The sequence below is a fragment of the Mycteria americana genome, chromosome 1, assembly GCF_035582795.1.
Source record: "Mycteria americana isolate JAX WOST 10 ecotype Jacksonville Zoo and Gardens chromosome 1, USCA_MyAme_1.0, whole genome shotgun sequence".
NCBI lineage: Eukaryota > Metazoa > Chordata > Aves > Ciconiiformes > Ciconiidae > Mycteria > Mycteria americana.
The window spans coordinates 22,839,710-22,854,061 of NC_134365.1; the positions used below are offsets into that span (position 1 = coordinate 22,839,710).

Consider the following 14,352-nt stretch of genomic DNA (forward strand, 5'->3'; position numbering starts at 1 on the left):
TCCCAGAAATATGGGACCTATTTAATGACCTGCCCCTAATTATTTTTTCCTCATTGGTCCCAATTCTGCTACATCCACACCCAAATTTGCTGTTTCTAACACTGTTATCTAGGAAGTTTTGATAGAATATGGTATTACTCATACTGTTATCTAGATAGTCCCAAGACTCCCTTCAGACCCTTTCATTCAAGCTGGTTACATTTCATCTATACCATAAGCTTTTTGGACAGAATTATGTTAACTTACTTTATCCTTGACTTCCCTACTAACTCTATGTAAGCCAAGCAGTTTCTTGTTTTATGCAGAGACAGCCTGCATACCAGAGCAACAGAATAACCTGTTTTGTGCTCACACAGTCTCTTTGCCCTTGAACAGTTTCAGTTGCCTTCCCGGTTCCCGTGGCGGCATGAGCTGGTTTTGAAGCCCAATGTTTGAGCAGGGGCTCTTACTCACAGTATGGCCCTGCACATGCCAGTGCCTCCACCCAAGTGCATCCCTGCACATGGCAAGCAGATGGTGAAGAAGTCACTAAGAGAATGTCTTGCTACTCCAAAGCCTCACCACAGGCCTTTCTTAGCACAAGAGGGCACAAGGAAGAAAGGACATAAAGAAGAAGGCAGAAATCAGTCTCCTACAGCCTGCACTGCTGACACAGTGGCAGACGACGGCAGTGGGAAAGAGCCTAGGCCACACCGTGTCTTCCTGCAGCAATCTCTTCCTTCCTCTGCACAGCAGAGAGAAGCTGAAGTAGAAGCAGAAGGGAGGGCGAGCAGCCAGCCAGCCCAGCACCCTGCTGTCACCGGCCATACCTGCAGGGTCACCACCATCTCCTGCCACCTGCATGAGCCTCTTTTGCTTGAATTTGTTACCAACACTCAGTAGACAGGAAAGGGAAAGGGACCTGGAATCAGTACTCCTTCTCCAAGCATTTTAATGAGGCTGGTTGTATAATCTCCTCATACCTTCAGGGAGCAAAATTTGCTTTTGATCACTCACTTCTGCTTGAGAAATAATATACGGCACAGTGAGCTGAAACTTTAAGGTCCAGTCAAATAGGATTTCCCAGGGAACTACAGGACTAGGAGGACAAGAGACATAAAAAAGAGGAGGTCTAAAGCAAACATTGGACCGATACGTGTTGAAGATGGTCATCTGACTAATAGGGATGAAGAAAAAGGGGAGGCATTCGATGCTTTTTTTGCCTCAGTCTTTAATAATACTGATAGACCTTGGGCTGCCCGGTCCCGAGTCGGAGGACCACAAGTGCAGGAACAGTGACCTTCTGTTTGTGGACACTGAAATTGTAAGGGACCAGCTGTATCAGCTGAATGTTCACAAGTCCATGGGGCCTGACGGGATTCATCCCAGAGTTCTGAAGGAGCTAGTGGATGTTATGGCAGGACCCCTCTTGATCATCTACCAGAGGTCTTGGGAGTCTGAGGAGGTCCCTGCTGACTGGAAGCTAGCCAAAGTTATTCCAATCTGCAAAAAGGGAGCGAGGGAAGACCCAGGGAACTACAGACCTGTTAGTATAACCTCAGTTCCTGGAGAAGATTATACTGGATACTACTGAAAGGCATTTAAAGAATAATGCAATCATCAGGCACAGTCAACATGGGTTCACAAAAGGAAAGTCCTGTTTAACTGATTTGATAGCCTTCTATGATAAGGTCACCTGCCTCATGGATGAAGGGAAGGTGGTGGATGTAGTTTTTCTGGATTTTAGTAAGGCTTTTGTTGCTGTCCCTCACAGCATCCTTCTGGACAAGTTGTCCAGCTGTGAGATGAGCGGGTTCACGGTGCGCTGGGTGAAGAACTGGCTGAAGGCCAGGGCTCAAAGGGTTGTAGTGAATGGGGCTACATCTGGCTGGCGACTGGTCACCAGCGGTGTTCCTCAGGGTTCAATTCTAGGGCCAGTTCTGTTCAATATATTTATCAACAATCTGGATGCAAGAGTTGAATGCACCATTAGCAAGTTTGCTGATGATAACAAGGTGGGATGTGCTGCTGACTCTCTTGAGGGACAGGAGGCCTTGCAGAGGGATCTAGATAGATTGGAGCATTGGGCTATGACTAATGGGATGAAATTTAACAAGTCAAAATGCCGGCTTCTGCACCTAGGACAGAGTAATGCCAGGCACAAGTACAAATTGGGAGAGGAGTGGCTGGAGAGCAGCCATGCAGAAAGGGATCTGGGGGTGCTGGTCGGCAGCAGGCTCAATAGGAGTCAGCAGGGTGCCCTGGCAGCCAAGAGGGCAAACTGCATCCTGGGGTGCATCAAACACAGCATAACCAGCCCATCAAAAGAGGTGATTATCCCGCTGTGTTCAGCATTGGTGTGGCCTCACCTTAAATACTGTGTGCAGTTCTGGGCCCCACAATTTAAGAAGGACGCGAAGGTCCTTGAATGCGTCCAGAGGAGGACAACAAAGCCGGTGAAAGGGCTGGAAGGAATGCCCTATGAGGAGTGGCTAAGGACTTTGGACTTGTCTAGTTTGGAGAAAAGGAGGCTGAGGGGTGACCTCATTACTCTCTACAGCTTCCTGAGGAGGGAAAGTGGAGAAGGAGATGCTGGTCTCTTCTCCCTGGTATCCAGCGATAGGACGCATGGGAATGGTTCAAAGCTGCATCAGGGGAGGTTCAGACTGGATATTAGGAAGCATTTCTTTACCAAGAGGAGGGTAAAGACTGGAACAGGAGAGGTGGTCGATGCCCCAAGCCTGTCAGTGTTTAAGAGGCATTTGGACAATTCCCTTAACAACATGCTTTAACTTTTGGTCAGCCCTGAACTGGTCAGGCAGTTGGACTAGATGATCGCTGTAGGTCCCTTCCAACTGAAATGGTGTATTCTATTCTAAACAATCCCAGAAAAGATCCATTAGCAAGAAGATGTGCACTGCTGCAAAAAATACTTCACCAACGTCACCAACAGATCATGTCTTACTGTTAAGAGTTACTTTTTCTTGACAGAGAGCACAGAGCCTCCTCTTACTGCGAAAGCCTCATCTTGGTGCCAGCAGCCACAGCCAGGCTGCATTGCCAGTTGCCACTTTTCACTATCATCTGGCGTCTCACTTCACTTTACTGCCAAACCCCTCACCTCAGTGCTAAGACCCACTGTCACATCTCGCTGCCATCTGCCAGTTCTACACAGTCTTGTCTCACTGGGCACATCTGCAAAGGCATGACTGCTCTCACGAAAGGCATGACTGCTGCTCACGCAGACAGACAGCAGTACCTGCAGAGCTGTGGCAGCACTAACTGCAAACCTAGCCTAGCAAGAGCATCCATGCAACCACAGGAGTAGCTGGTCTGCACAAAGGCCACACTGCCCCCATGCCACTGCTCCGTGAGTGATGCGATTCCCAAGGTGGGCTGATGGGGTAAAGGCTACGTGGATTAGAGTCACAGCCTTGGCTGAAGGCAAGAAATGCCCCACAGCTGCTTCCCGGTCTTTCTGCTCCTCGATGATGTTATTAGAGAAGCTGCATCCTTTCCATAAAGACATCCTGGGGGACTGCATGAAGGATTCGTAGTAGTGTGACCTATGTTAAAACCACCAGATTATAAGGCAGGAATTCCCAAGTGACTAGAAACTGACAAGGACAAGGACAGCACACAGCTGCCCTTGGGGAAATGGCTAAGCTGGGACAAGCTGTAATATAAGAGACAGTGAGTGGGATTCATGTGTAAACTCTGGACACCTACAATGTGGAAATGATTCATCTCATTTTGAAGAGGACATATGCATTTGGTCACATGAACTGCACCATTACATTTAGTTATTTCTCCTCCTACACGATTCAGGAATAGTGCTCTGCAATATCTAGCTCAGATGCCTTCACGTTTGAATAGATAAATCTCACGCTGCATCTAAAGGTAGTGTAACCTCTGCTTAGAAGGCAAATTCTAGATGCTACAGGTCTCCCTGTCATAATTTGCAATCAATCTCTCACTTTTACTCATTTGCTTTAAAATTTCTGAACTTTCAGAACTTCAGAAAACAAGACTTTAAAAAGCCACACTTTACCTTCAAGAATCAATATATTCTACATAACAGCAAATGGTTTATTCAAACTGTCTAAAAATAATACTCCTTTTTTGATCTTTTGTTAGAATTAATTAGAATTCTTTCACATGGCTTTCCACTTTGATCTGTAAATCAATTTCTGACCCTACCAGCAGCTTGTGAAATACTTATTAGCACAGGATTATTATCACAGTCTGATTATTGTCTAGATTATCCAGCAGCATACATGCCAGCATGTTATTGCTGAGAAACTTGGCTATGGTGTTTGTCTGTAAATTATGACAGTAATTTTCCATGTCCCAGTCTCTGCCCTACTACAGGGTTCTGTTTACCCACGTTTTGGTTTGACAGTACTATTCCATCTTGACTGTCTCTTTGGCTTACTATACAGACATAATCTTGCCAAGCAAGACTACAAAATTGATATGATTAAATCGAATAATGGTATTATAATGAAGCAAGCTTCAAAAGAGAAATTTAAATGACTCATGGATGTCATATTTATTTTAAAAACAGAGTGTCTGATTTATGGTTATTGTTCTATGCCAGTAAGACTCCTTGCATATTAAATGTGGAACTAGATATAATTTAGGGGGAAGATATAATAGATATCTACAAAAGCATATGCATCATGGAAAAGATGGATAGGGATTGATCCAAATACCTTCCCATAACTAGGGCCCATCAAATTAAATTATGTTTCAAACAAACAGAATGAGGTGGTTTTGATACAACAGGTTGTAAGCCTGTGGAATTCCTTAACAAAAGAGGCTGTGGATGCCAGAAATTTGCACAGTCCCAACAGGAAACCAGAAAAAATACTCTGAGAAGAGACCTTTTGGACATTATTACACCATCACAAGCTCAGGAAATTCCCTGAACCTGGTTGGAAGCTGGGACAGCGATAGGGAACAGGCATCAACACAGGCTGCCTCATTTTAACGCTTCCTTAATTGTCCCGTTACGGCCACACTTGGAGATCTAATACGGGACTAGATGGACGCAGGATGGCTGCTCCTATGCTCTTAAAGTTTGTAGATATTTACACTGAGCTTCCTTAGAAATGGTTACTAGAGGCTGGCATTATTTCCTCATGGGAGAACACGAGCGAGCACATAGAGTCAGCATCTAGATAGCAGACAAGTGGTAAGGGCTTAGGCAGGGGAAGATAGAAATACCACAGGAAGCCTCTGAAAACAGAAAGCAAGCAGCTTGTTTCGAATTAAGTAACTGGAGGGGCAAAAGAGAGGATTCAAAAAGGAGATGACAAAGTGAGGACTAGGAAAATGGTCTTTCAGCAACATTCTCAATGAGCAGGACAAGATTGTCAACAGCAGAGAAAAGCATGGTGAAACGATGACAACGTTGAAAGTCTGAGCAAAAGTTTTGCAGAAGATTAGCTGTGCTGCCTCAGGCTATCAGTCCACCTTGCTCAATATCATCCCTCTGGCAGCAGCAATAACAAGCGCATAAGGAATTGCAGTTTGTTGTTGGAATGAAAAGCCTGCATGTTAGGTGCTGATAAAATACACGCATAGCCCAAACACAGCTATGGCAAGAGAATTTGGTGCATCCATCCCTCACTGCAGGTAGGAAGGATTGTGCAGGAGCTGCATGGGGATTTGATGGTGTTTGCCAGGAGGCCTGAGGCCTCAACCAGCAACCGTCCCCCCCTCTCCTCACATGTGGGAACAACACAGGCTGTACTCCATTCTGAGTTCACCGTACCAGGCTCCTCACTGCTCTGCCTCCTACCTCACCCTGCCTTCTCTCCTGCCTGGGATACAGCTGGTGACCACGAACTCTCTGCTGCGCTACATCGCAAGTACCCACTGTACCCGGACAAGGGGGCGAGAAGACGGTACCTCTCCTCACTGTCTTCTGCCCATGAGGCAGATACTGCATGTTGGCCCTTACAGAGGGCCAACAGAGCCACGGAGCCTACAGAGGGTGAGGAGCAGGGAAAATGAAACAAGCAATGGTGACAGCTTCAGGTTTAGGCTCTCCTGCCTTCTCATCCTCAGTGCTCTTCAGGAGCATGTGGCAATCACAGCTTTGTGTCTGCTGCCTGGGATCCTTTATCAGGGCTGTCACCATCAGGACATCCCTCTTGCCTTGTTCATTACATCCCTGCCTGGATGGAAGGACCCCTGCCAAGAAGTATTATTTAAAGCCTGCACCCAATATTTAAACTTGAATAACAAGCAAGACCATCATATTGTTCACAGTGACTGGGGAAAGGGAAATTTCAAAGATGAAAATCTCTGCCTTGCTCATGCTGTGTTGCAGATGACAACTGCAAATCCTTTAGAGAAATGTCAGCAATATTTAAGTGTATCTCTGGTTTTCATCTAAGTACTGCTAATATAAAATCCATAAACAACTTGAGGAGGAACTGTGACCCGGAGCTTTTTTCTGAATGCCATAGCTGCTGGCTATGATGCAGCACGTATGTCCTCTGATGCTGTGTGGTCCAGCTTTTGCCCCAAGAGTGATAAATATGATTTGTTCCCAACCCATTGCAGAGATGGACAGCAAGGTCTGGTCACCTTTGTGAAGATAAAGGCCTGAACCCCATTAGGCTGAGGCAAGCTGAAAGCTGTCCTCTGCATTTCTGGCAAGCTCTCTACCCCTTATGCTGTTTTATCAGGCGTGACTAACCCCGCATGAGCTTTAAAAAGCAAGCTGCTGGAAGGGTTTCTAACGGGAGCACCTAAATCCTGACGGGCCCGCAGGTTCAAGACCTTCAGGGCACTGCTTGCTTGGGTGATGGTCTCCCTTTCCCTCACCGCCCCCCCCCCCCAAGCCACTGGGCTGCGGGAGGCGCCGCCGTACCCGGGCCTGAGCTCCCCTGTGTGCGCCGCGGGGAGGCCTGGGGGAAGGAGAGAAGAGGGGAGGGGAGCCTGGGCCTCCTCCTGCCGGGGTCACCCGCCCCCGCTGCCTCCAGGTCCCATCTAGCGCCTAGCCCGGCCTGGCCCGGCCTCCCCTCTTCCTCCGCCTCCTCCTCCTCCTCCCCTCGCCCGCCTCCGCGCCCTTCAGCGGGCGACAACGGCCGCCGTGCCCCCGACCCCGCGCCCCCAGAGCCGCGCTGGCGCATGCGCGCTGCCGCCGCGCGGTGGCTCCTGCAGGGACGGGGCCGCTGCCGCCGCCCGGGGCCGCCGCCGCAACGTGTTGCACGCTGCAGCCTCGCAAGTGTTGTGCCCGTACCGGCTGCCTGCGGCCGCGCCGCTCCCGGCCCCCTGCTGCGGCTGCTGCTCCCAGCTCAGCAGGCTCCAGCTGTTCGCTTTAAAACCTTAAAGGACCTCTGCGTTCCCGCAGTTCATTCCGGTGCTGCTCTCGCCTCCTCCTCCTCCTCCTTCTTCTCCTCCTCCTCCTCCTCCTCCCCGCGGCTGCTGCGAGCCCCTTCTTGAATTGCTCTGCACGTTACTGCTGCTCGGTGCAGGCGGGCATTTCCATGCAAGCGCCAGCCACCCGCTGCAATAACAAGCATCAATACATCATTCGCCTCCCGCTCCGAATGCGGAGCGATTTTATTACTAGTGGAGGTGCAGGGACCTTTTTCCGGCAGGAAGGTCCAGTGTAAGTTTGTTTGCGGCTTCCGCTGTTATTTACAAGTCATCGGTTTCGCTCACCATCCCCTGGGAACGGAGGGAACCGAAGTTGCCAGGTAAATGCCCTCTTCCTTGTCTGCAGCACTTTAAGAGAGGCAGCTCCAGTCTGTCTTGTTGCATGGCTGCCTCACCGCTGTTGCACAGCATGAATTGCAAAGCGGAGGCAGCGCTTAATTGCACAGCTGTCACCGGGCAGTTCTTCGCGTTGCCCGCCTCTCGTGACATTTCTCTGCACGGCTGCGGGGAGAGGGAGGCAGCCTCGTACTGCACGGCTGCCGCTGCGCGGCTGCTGGGGTCGCGGTTGCCCGGCTGCATCGTTACTCCGGCCAGCTCCCACCAGGGCTGCGGGGGTGGGCGGGGGGATGGCCCCGCCGGGCTGGCGGCGGGGGAGCTGCGCGCAGGGCCCGGCGGGAGGTCGGGGGTAGCGGCACGCCCCGCAGGGGCAGCGTCCCGCCGGGCCAAGCATGGTGCCGCTGCGGCAGAGGAGCCCGGCCGCGGCCCCGCCGTTACCGCTGTCGGTGTTGTCCCCGCAGGCCGGGCGGGCGCCGCCCGCAGCCAGCCCGCCGCAGCGCGCCGCCCGTCCCCGGGGAGGCCCGGCGGCGTGAGGCCGCCCGCCGCCGCCGCTTATGCAACACATCATCGATAACCACCCCGACATGGCCACCGCGCTGCTGGCGGGCGAGAAGCTGAAGGAGCTCATCCTGCCGGGGCAGCAGGATGACAAGGCGGGCGCGCTGGCGGCTCTGCTCCTCCAGCTGAAGCTGGAGCTGCCCTTCGACCGCGTGGTCACCATCGGCACCGTCCTCATCCCCATCCTCCTCGTCACCCTCGTCTTCACCAAGAACTTCGCCGGTAAGGGCGGTGGGATGCCCTCAGCGGGCGGGGCGCGGCGAGGCGGGCGGGGCCGTCGGCTCTGAGCGGGCAGCCGCCACCCCTCGCCTTCGCGCCTTGGCGGGCGCGGGCCGCGGCGTCGCGGCGGCGGCCGCTCCCTGCGGCCGCCAGCGCTGAGGGGGCAGCTGCTGCCTCTCGCCTCGGCCGGTGGGGAAGCGCCTTTCCCCGCCGGTGGGAGGGGACCCCACTGCCCCCGCTCGGCGAGCGGCCGCGGGTCGCTGGCCTGCAGGCAGCAACGGCACGGGGAGGTGTCCGCTGCCCTGCAGCGGCTGAGAGCTAGTGTGGGTGACACGGGGTGTGGTTTTATGCTCCTTGAGGTGGATCCCGGACAGGTCCCGAGCTGAATCCTGGCTGACTTCAAGCGTTTGTCCTGACGTTAATTCAGGCATGTACAACATGAGTGTTTCACTGGCCTGCTAGGGAGAGGCAGATGCTTTCGTGGAGACTGATACAGTATATGGAGACACATGCACACTGTGCTTTGCCGTATCGTGATAGTGGAAATCACTGGTGTGTGTGTCCTAAGGGCCTACATCTTGCATACAGCCGGTAACAATTTAAAAAGCCTGGTTTGCTTGCCCATCACTGCCAGTGCAGAGTCCTTCCAGTCTAGGAAGCTCAAGTTTTGATGAGCCTTGAAAATTACTGACCCACTAAACTGTTATGACACCGTTTGGGCCATTAGCATGTATGTAAACATTGTTTTACTTTCTGAAGTATAGGCTTGATAAGTGTAGCTGCCAGCGCATGACTGCTGTTAAGGTCCCCTGAAGCTCCATACTGAAGATCCACGTGAAATTATTAGCGCTTTAATATACAGGACTAACCCGGCAGTCTGTAGCTTGTGAAGTGAGTGGGAATTGGCTGTATTCAATCAGTCTAAACGTACCAGAATCAGGCTCTTGCCTTGCACGCTGCTTTGGGATTGACTTCCAGCACTTACGTATCCTTAATACTTATTTTCATTATGAGATAAAGTTAAATTACCTAGAAGAATAACTGCTTGCAAATGGAGTCTTGAGATTTTTCTTAATTATAGTTAAAACTTTTTCAATCTACCTCAGTTTTTAAACATACAGTTATCTAGCTCAAGATCTTCAGCCACAGTTGGTGGTAAGAGCCTCATTTTTTGGATGGTCATCTGGAGGTATCTCAAAGAGCCTATATTTTCAGGGCATGCTGAGCTTGCTGAACATCTGAAAACCGTCTCTTCATAGCGACTGAAAGGCAGGATTCAAGGTCACCTTTGGTGGTCCTCTGTAGAATGCAAAAGTTTTGGGATCCCTTCCTCTATTTGTTTTGTGCAGAAGTAAACTAATAAAAAGGCAATCCTACAGAAGCTCACGAGAGTACATACTTATATATGTGCCTTCATACTGTTTGAGATGACCAGGTTTGAACCTGAGTAGGCCTAAAGATAACCTTAGGCCTTCCTGGGTGCAGGAGAGGTCATGCCCCTTCATGTGTGTTCCTTTACATTGTGCGAGTTTCCTAGCAGAACTCCTTTGATGACTCACTGCTTGTGCAGACAGCAGTAACTTGTTCTATATGAACAAATCCTCCGAGACTGCACATTGCGGAGGAAGCCTCAAGTCTAAGAGACTCAGATTAATACAGTGGATGTCCCTCCGCAAGCCTGAACTGTGGTCCACACAACTATGTGGAAGAGAGGGGGTCTACTGAATTTCTGCATTTGAGTTTATTTTATGCTGTGGAAGACTATTCTCTAGGCTGATGGTTGCGTTCCAAATTTGTTTTTCAGGAGTACCAAAAGCAGTATCGTTTGTGTCTACTTACGGACCATGTATGCTCATTTGACCCAGTAAGATATAGGGCAGTAACCTATTGTGTCCTGCCAGGACAAAGCTTACAAGGCAATACAGAAAACACGCTTATGTCTTTGGAAAAATGTGGGACAACACTCTTGTGTCACATGATGTCATGTGTTTGTTCAGATGGTCTGCAGTTAGAAAAATAATATGAGAAAAAGGAAAAAATTAAAGATACAAGAGAATGTAATAGAAACACTGTAAGGGTGTGATGAAACTAAATAGATTCCTTTTTGGAGTGGAGTTGAAGAGCTCAGGATTAGTGGATTCAATTCTGCTTCCACAGGGTTCAAGAGCAAAACTCCTATTAATGTTAATGTGACCTAATCAGGTGTTACTCTGTTACCAAAACAGTATGTACTCAGACTTCTTTGCTAAGTCAAGCTTGTCCAGAGACACTGACAGTGAGTGGTAATAACAATAGTCCAGCTAGATATATACTTACTAATGATTCTGCAGTTTGTGTTATGTTTCACCCATGCACTGCCATTGATCTTTAAAAAAATCTATCTTTGCTTGGTTTGGATACTGCTCCCTGTGTGCAATTTAAATAATACGTATGAAAGTGCAAACTTTGCTGACAAAACTGAGTAAGGTTCCTGCTGCCCTTTTGGTTGTGAATATCATAGTAGCTTCCCAAACTTTGCTTTGGGCCCTTGTATGCATCAGTTACTGCTTCAGAATAGGAAATAAAACCTGATGCTTATCGTTATTCCCAATTCTGTTAATGATATCCAGTGCAAGCCATGGAGAGCTATCATCATGCTGCTAAACTGAGAACAACCCCCTTTTCTGGGGTGTATCCCATCTTATTTAATCGGTGTTGGTAAAGCTCTTGGAACAGTGGTGTGTGCACTCGAGACATAAAAGTGTAGTTATCAAAAAGCAGTGGTTTCTCACAAAACTTTTTGCTGAGGATTGGAAGAATCTGCGTGACAAGTCCATAGAGGAGATAAGAGCCTCTTATCTCTCTGATCTACCTTTGAGTTTATGCATGTGGGATCAAGCATAGCTTAAAGCGTAGTCAAGAGCAACTGTACAGTCTGTGCAACAAGTGTAGTGAAAGCTGCGTGGCGGAGCAGCGTGGGTGTCCTGCCCTGGGGGTGTGCAGAAGGCACCCTGTGCCGGGAAGCCTGGGCATCCCGGGGCGGCACTGAGCCTTCTGGGGCCAGAGGCTGTGGTGAAGCGTGTACGAAAGCAGAGTTCAGCCCCACAACACAGGACAAAGGAAGAGTGTAGTATTAATTTAAAAGATGATAATTAACAACTGTAAAAATAATTATGTCTGTAGTATAATATATTGTATACTGTAGTTTGCCTGTGGGTGAAGATAAAGTTATTTAGTTAATTATGTTGGTTTAGTGCCATGGGCAAAGTCGTTGTTTAGGTTAATGCATTTGCTATTCATGTAAGTGATTTGCATGTCCTCGTATTGGAGTGTTCTGATCTTTACATCACTTTTGAGAAATTAAATCACAAATTTCTCTTTTAGTAGCATAAAAGGCAAGACCAAATTGTTTAGCAGATACTAGGCCGATTTTCTGAATAAATCACAATCCAGCTGAACTTAATGTGTTACAAAAGGCTTTAAATTAGGTATTGGGCTTTTCTTCTATTACGTGTGTCACAGAATCATAGAATGGTTTGGGTTGGAAGGGACCTTTGAAGATAAACTAGTCCAACCCCCTGCTATGGGCAGGGACACCTTCCACTCCATCAGGTTGCTCAAAGCCCCATCCAACCTGCCCTTGAACACTTCCAGGGAGGGGGCATCCACAATTTCTCTGGGCAGACTGTTCCAGTGTCTCACCACCTTCATCGTAAAGAATTTCTTCCTTATGTCCAATCTAAATCTACCCTCTTTCAGTTTAAAACTGTTTTTGTTTGGGACAGGACAGGGACAGGACAACTGCTCATTGTCCTGTCCCTACAGGCCCTGGTAAAAAGTCTGTCCCGATCTTTCTTATAAGCCCCCTTTAAGTACTGAAAGACTGCAATAAGGTCTCCCCAGAGCTTTCTCTTCTCCAGGCTGAACAACCCCAACTCTCTCAGCCTGTCCTCATAGGAGAGGTGTTCCAGCCCCCTGATCATTTTTGTGGCCCTCATCTGGACCTGCTCCAACAGGTCCATGTCTTTCCTGTGCTGAGGGCTCCAGAGCTGGATGCAGTACTTCACTCTGGTGAGACTCCACGTGGAGTAGAGGAGCAGAATCACCTCGACCTGCTGGCCACGCTCCTTGTTATGCAGCCCCAGATGCTTGCAGTATCCTTACAGTCTGACTTAATATAAAAAACAATGGGCTGTCATCCTTGGTTCACTTTTGCCCTATAAATGAATCTGTAACATAACCAAAATTTATAGGGAGATAAAATTCTGTTTCCAAACTTCACTACTAGATGGCAGGGCATTTGGGATGAAATTGAGCTCTCTGCAGAGGGAAGGTGTAGGGCATATACATCAGCAGGATGTGCTCCTGAGAGTTAAATTCAGGCTGCAAAGGAGTCAGTAAGAGTTTGACTATTGATTTCAATGGGGATAGGACTTCACTCTGATGGCTGAAGTAAGATACAATTCTTGCACTGGTCCCTCTGCAAAGAAGCGCATACAGCCTTTCTTTGCACTTCCTAAGCTTTCTTTCATAAGAGAAAAGAAAATCACCCAGCTAACCTGTTACATTATCATTTCTGAGTCTCCCAATTCTCCTTTAATGTTTTTCAAGCAAACCTGTGTGATTCCAGAAAGGACACCCCTAGAAAGTTAATTAAAATAAATCCATATGCCGTATTTATACTGGACATAAGATCATCATAAAGCCATTTAGGAGCAATAGTCAGCTACCCCACACAAAGAAAGCCCACGTGAGTACCCACAAGAGAAGAATGAATAGTTTCCCTTTCTAAAACTCACCCATGGACAGACTTCATATAAACCCAGGACATCCTGTATTTAGGGGCCAGTGTATGTTGACCTTGAAGATAATAAGGAAAGTTTTGGAGGTGTGTTTCTCTTACCCAGTGGATGCATCTGTATTTAAGTGGAATTGGTTTTCGGGAGTCGCAGGGCTCTCAGCCCTGGTGAAGGTGCCTACAGAAGGCAGCGTAGGCTAAAAGAAACCTCTCCCATAGCAATGTTCTTGTTGAGAATAACAATGCGCACAGTCGGTAGTCGCAAGGGAACTTACTTCGGTTTGCCCTGTTTTTGTTTGGAAATTACTGCTTTAAAGATATAAGTTAAATTTTTTCTTTAAATATGAATACCAATGTATTTGAATTTGTCAGAGTAGTGACAGAACCCCCATTATACCCTATATATTCTTAGGCATCTGCTGGAGCACTCATGCAAATGTATATGCAGTGCTTTGCAAAGGTCCGTGCTTGTATTTGACTCAGAGGTTTGATTTCTCATACCCGAAGATCCAGAAGCCTGATTTTCATTCCCTAGCAGCTTGAGCAGTTAGTTATTCTTGTGCAAACTAGGAGTAAAATACAACCAATATGAATGGAGAGTTCAGATTTGGCAGTACTGTGCTGTCCCAGTGCAGGAATAGGTGACTATACCAGGTACTGGCTGGTGGAGAAGCAAATTGTAAGCCTGTAAGTATAGGTTGTCATTTTTGCCCTTCCATTTTATCTGTGTTGGAGTCTGCTGGATTGTTCCCTTTCCCACAATAAAGTGTTTGGTGTCCTTTTAATTAATTAATTTATTTATTTACCTATATATTTTTAAATAAAGCATTTAAAGTGTTTTCATGTTGAAGCAGACTAGCTTTAGATTAATATTTAGTGAAAAAATGGTAGAACACCAAACTTTAATTAAATGTTAGTAGGTAAGGCTCTAAGGTACGTAGTTCTAGTCCAGCTACAGCCTGTGTCAATGTTCAGCAGTTGTTTTTAGTGATGATGTTTCAGTATCTCCTATGAAGGCATGGCCTGTCTGGGGAGGTATGGATCTAGATGGAAAGGGATTGGTCCTTTAATACAGCGCCTTTCCA

At 48.0% G+C, this 14,352-nt stretch overlaps 1 protein-coding gene and 1 long non-coding RNA gene across 5 annotated transcripts in view; one reads left to right on the plus strand and one right to left on the minus strand.

Annotated features, from left to right (window-relative positions):
• LOC142405398 (uncharacterized) overlaps positions 1 to 8,382 on the minus strand; it is a 25,758-nt gene extending 17,376 nt beyond the window's left edge. For all 3 annotated transcript variants that reach the window (XR_012774162.1, XR_012774161.1, XR_012774160.1), the window contains exon 1: positions 7,238 to 8,382. This is a non-coding gene — a long non-coding RNA (uncharacterized LOC142405398). The remainder of the gene's footprint in view (positions 1 to 7,237) is intronic.
• The window catches only part of PANX2 (pannexin 2), a 24,711-nt gene continuing 17,490 nt past the window's right edge, over positions 7,132 to 14,352 (plus strand). For both annotated transcript variants that reach the window (XM_075492745.1, XM_075492754.1), the window contains exons 1-2: positions 7,132 to 7,697; positions 8,175 to 8,493. In XM_075492745.1, coding sequence (XP_075348860.1) covers positions 8,268 to 8,493 — 226 coding nt within the window. In that variant the 5' untranslated portion in view covers positions 7,132 to 7,697; positions 8,175 to 8,267. The remainder of the gene's footprint in view (positions 7,698 to 8,174; positions 8,494 to 14,352) is intronic.